At 38.7% G+C, this 5,197-nt stretch overlaps 1 protein-coding gene across 1 annotated transcript in view; it reads left to right on the forward strand.

The window, feature by feature from the left end:
- Positions 1-2,403: 2,403 nt before the first annotated feature.
- The window catches only part of PARVA (parvin, alpha), a gene marked incomplete at its 5' end in the record, with an annotated part of 19,746 nt that continues 16,952 nt past the window's right edge, over positions 2,404-5,197 (forward strand). Inside the window, 3 exons of the mRNA XM_010020776.1 lie at positions 2,404-2,493; positions 2,592-2,662; positions 3,297-3,399. Of these exons, the coding sequence (XP_010019078.1) occupies positions 2,404-2,493; positions 2,592-2,662; positions 3,297-3,399 (264 nt within the window). The remainder of the gene's footprint in view (positions 2,494-2,591; positions 2,663-3,296; positions 3,400-5,197) is intronic.

Here is a 5,197-nt window from a genome sequence, read left to right on the forward strand (position 1 = left end):
ACTAGGAAAATTTGCTGACTGCTTTCCCCAGTGTGTCTTGCCCAAGCAGAGCATCCAGCCCTTTGGGATAGGACTGCTCAGTGAAGCCAACTGGCTTGAACAGATTTTACTTACTATGCTCCCTCTTGGGATTGATGTGGAAAAAAAACCCCGAGAAACGTTTTCTGCCCAGGAACCTTTGTGCGGAAGTCCTCCATGAACTAAACATTTCAGAACAGAAAGACCTCCACATGAAAGTTTTCTATCCACTGATGTTTTTATTCCCATAACCATGGTTAATAAAACCAACAGTGATTTTCTCTAAGGAGTGCTAGCAGTTCAAAAAAATGCCATTAAGTGTAAACATTCCTAAGATTGTACATGTTACACCAAATTCATCCTTGCTAAACTCCTCAGAACTCAATGGATTTACATAAGGGATTAATTTGGTCCATTGCTCTTAGCCATCAGTTTGAGAGGATATACAACAATCGAGGGAACTGTTATTGTCAGCATTATTTTATGACTCTTTAGAGCTGCTCAGTATTTATATTTTACCGATACAAAAGCAGTGTGAGTGTATGGAGTGAAGTTAGTGTTGACGTATTGAAGGTAGTGGATTTCTCAGAGTTACTTTTGTACAATTAAAAGTGAGCATTCTAACAGCCATTATTGCTATGAATCGTACATAGAGGCCTTTCATAGAGGCTGCTCTTGAAATGTGTACAGGCATTTCATCTGGCAGAGCACAAAACATTTCACAAAGCATAGAAAATATTTGGAAAGTTTTAAGTACTGTTATCACACCAACTGACTAATTATTGCAGTGTTCGTGTGAAACTTAGCTGTACTTACTGCACGCAGGCAGTTAAGGCAAAGAGGTAAAACCGTTTTCTAGAAGCTAACTTATGAGGCAGTCATGGGGCCAGGAACAAAACACAAGATCTCTACTGTCACTTTCTACTTTGCTGTTTTCTCCAAACCTGAGTTGCTTCTCTGATTTTCAGAATAAACTGAGCAAAGCTTCAGAAGTAAATCTGAAATGTTAGATGTTGAATCTGCATCTGCACATAAATCATATATTTTAGTTCATGTCAGAAGGTGTATACAGCTACCTGAATCTTTAGGACACATGTAGATAGTTGAATTAAGTTATTTAAGTTTGAACTGGAACAGTTGTGTTAATAACTAGTTCTATTAAAGGTCTGTACACTGGAAAATGAGTGGTCAGAACAACATTACTTACTTGTCATACATAAGGCAGTGAGACTCTTCCCTGGTTTGGTATATCAGGTTTGTACTGATGTCTTGGTTACAAAACAAGGTACAGGCTTGTCTGATCACCAAAGTGGCAACCCTCCCTGCATAGTGCTCTGTGTTCTTCCATAGTGGTAGGATTAGTGTATTGGCTTGCTTATATTTATTCTCTTCTGTTACAGAGACATGTTTGGGCAGCGAAGCAAGGGGTTTCTCTTTGAAACCTATTAGGTCATCAGAGGGATAACTGAAGTTGCTCTGAACTGTAAAAGGTATAGAACCTGTACAGTACAGAACCAGTGGCAGGATTGTTTCAGTGCTTCTCTGGATCTCTCTATTCCTCTGTTCTCAGAGCATGTATTACAAGAATATTGATTTTTGCAGCATTAGGGGACTTTGGCTAAGTAGGAAAGACGAATCCGTGTTTCCTGACAACTGTGAGCATCTCCAAACTGTGGGATCTTGGATTACTTTGCCATTCCCGTATCAAAGTTCTGTCTCAGCCTATGTCTGGACTCCACACTAAGGCAGTACTTTCGAGTGTTCATCATCTTACACCTGTGTTTTGCTGCTGTGGTGTCTGCTAAAGAAAGGCCAAGAGCACAGGCCAGAACCATCCCACAGTCTGCTCCAGCTGGTGTCTGACCTGAACAATGGAGATAGCCATGTGCTGCAACTGCTCCTTCAGTCCTAAATAGTGCTATCAGTCTGGCAGCTCTCCTGTGTGGATATATAGCCAGACCCAGCTCCTCTCAAGTAGCTAAACTTGAAGCATCTCCAGAGCAAGGGTGACATAGCAGAAAGCAATAATCATTTCACTCAGCTAAAATGATTCATTAGTGTTAAAATGTCAAGACTATTAAATTGCAAGTAAGCCTTTAAAAATTTGAGGACAATGGGTCTTATCCTGGGAGAGATTTGAGGAAATTGCATTGATTCGAGTACCATTATCCATGAAAAAATATACTCGTCCAAGTAAAAGTTTATTGGCTGGGCCTCCCATTTTTGTTAGCTATATTTTATTGCTTTAATTATTCCTAATGGCTTATCTGATAGAGTCATGTTCTTATAAAGAAATTAAGACAATTAATGCTACTTTTAGCAAGAGTGAAATAGTAAGTAAAATCGAATTGAAATTTGACCAAGCTCTTCTTTTTTATTTCCTAGTATCTGAATTACAGGAAGAAGGAATAAATGCCATTAATTTACCTCTCAGTCCAATTCCGTTTGAACTAGACCCTGAGGACACTATGCTAGGTAATTCACAACAATTTTACATCTCAATGTAAAACTTGATGTAAAATAAAGTTTCATGCCTGTAATAGATTCTAATATCTCTCTTTAAAACCTTTCAGAGGAAAATGAAGTCCGAACAATGGTTGATCCAAATTCAAGAAATGACCCAAAATTACAAGAACTAATGAAGGTAACTAAAAGCATGTAAATGCTTTCAAGAAAGTGAAACTATTTTTAATGCTATCCCTGACTCTTTCATTTGAATACTTCAAAGTATTGTTTAGATATTAATTAAATGAAACTATGTCGGGCATACATCCCAGTGAAATGGAAAGGTCATTTGTTGAAGTATCTCTCTCTAGATATGGCACATGGAGACTTAAGAATTTGAATTAAAATCCTGATTCCTGGTTCTTAGTCCCATCCCACTTCCAATCCTATGATCACCCTGACTTCCCTTGTAGTCTTTGTGATTCTCAGGTTAGAACTCAGGAAGCTTCATTACAACCAACTTCAACATCTTTTGATTCACAGTGAAATATTAAAATACTACTGAAAGCGAAGGACAGATTTCACTCCAGAAGGCACTGCATCAAGCTGGTGTTTGTCTAGATATTGTGGTGCATTGACACAGCCACCTTGAAAGAGTCCTTCCTAAATCCTTCCTAATTTCTTCTGATGGTATTTCAGACTGATTGTATTTTGAGCCATTGCAGCTTTGGTATTCTTTCTGCTAAATATTTTCATCATTGTACAAAATGACATATGTTTTAAATTGCAAATGAATAGTGTGTAATACTGCCAAATTTGTGTTTCCCATATAGGTATTAATTGACTGGATTAATGATGTGTTGGTAGGAGAGAGGATTATTGTGAAAGACTTGGCTGAAGACCTGTATGATGGACAAGTATTGCAGAAATTATTTGGTAAGAAAAAAATCTGTGTGCACGCTGTTGGGGCACTTTGTCAGTTAGTGGATCACTTGTTCCTACATAGGAGCCTTGGTTTCATCTTACATTTATGCCACTAAGTGATATAAAAATAGCATTGTATTATGAGACCCTTGAGCAATGGGCTGTATACACAGTCCTTATAGCTACAGTGCAATGTGTGGTGCTCTGTAGTTGATGAGAACAGCATAAAGCCTACCTGGGGTGCTAGAGAGGGAGGGTTCTTGTCTTGGCAACAGTATTCACTCCAATTAAATTTATTATCTGCATATGTGCTGTACAAACTTAACCATGTTACAAGTGGAAAGTAAGTTTCAAGGCAAGGGTATTTCCAGTACAACGGTGGATGTTTTTAATCTCTGCTGGTTCCATACTGTAGTTTATTCACATTGCAAAGTTCCTTTGGAAAGTTGGAATTTCTTTCTGATTTGATGTCTGGCTTTTAACATTACTGAGGTAATGGTACCCAGTGGACTGCAAACTGAGCTTCAGCTGAGAAACAGATAGAGAAAAGAAACTGCTAATGCAGAGCTGGCATGTGCTTTTTTAACTGTTGGCTTGGAAGCCATTTTCTTAGTTATTACAGCTCATAAAGTCTCCAGTAAATTTCTTCTCAGTATCTCAAATGAATCTTGAAACATCATGTGAGCACTTCTAATAAAGACTACACAGACTATTCCTTTCTATGAATGGTTAAGCTATTGAATATATTGTGACGGACTGGATATGCCCCAGACTGAGCAGTTTGATTCTCATGGGCAGACCTCCAGTGACTTCACTCAAACCCCAAAAAACACATATCAGATACAGCCTGACTCTAAATATGCGTATACTGATCCAGCACTTGCTGATTTCAGTGGAATCTTTTCCATTACCATTAATTCCTTATGGATCAGGGCAATGCTAACTAAAGACTTTGGTCTTGTGAGACTGTGCACAGACTGATATTTTGTGGAGGCACAAGAAACCCATGGAGATAGCATCTCAGGCAGGATTCACAGGCTGGTAGCTCAGACTCTTTGGGAAGATACTAGGCTTTGATGAGAACAAGATTGGCTCTTACCAAATAAGATACCTGTTAATAAGATACTCTTTAATAGAAGTAAATTGGCAGGTGACCAAGCATTTTGTTTCTTTTGTTGTTATTAGGGAGCATTTACTTAAATTACCTTTGCTTGTTATTTAATGGTAAACACTAAGCTGTGTACGTATATGCCTAGCAATTTGTGCTAATTATTAACAAACTGATTCATAAAGTGTTTCAAATCTTCTGCAAATTTTGAGTGCAGAAAGGGCTGTGGTTCTGTAGAAAGAAACTGCCAAAGGCTTTAGTTGTTTTCATACGTCCAGAAATACTTGTTCACATTTCTTGTATGCATTCTCCACCTCTTTGAATATGGTGTCACTTCACTTTTATCACAAACAGGCCAAGTACAAGTTTTAAATCTCCTGAGTCTGAGGGAGAAGCCAGAAGAGAGAGACCAATGAAACAAATCTTCTTGAAGTTGGTATCTCTTTTGTAGGTTTGATGGTTGGCTGTACAAGCCACTTGTGTACAGAATGCCCTTTATCCAGTAGCAATAGAAGTAATGGGCCTTACTTCAGAGTCTGGTGTTCCCTAAAGGGAATTGCAGCAAATACTTGTTAGTCAGTAGTGTGGTTTTAGTTAATACTCGGCCTTCCCCTTGGCAGTGGGTCAATAAAGGGAAAATGTGAACTGTATCTTTGGGAGCTTAAAGGAGGGGGGGGGGGGGGGGGGGGCCGGGGGAGGAAA

This window comes from Nestor notabilis, unplaced genomic scaffold (genome assembly GCF_000696875.1).
Source record: "Nestor notabilis isolate BGI_N333 unplaced genomic scaffold, ASM69687v1 scaffold1068, whole genome shotgun sequence".
Taxonomy (NCBI): Eukaryota; Metazoa; Chordata; class Aves; order Psittaciformes; family Psittacidae; genus Nestor; species Nestor notabilis.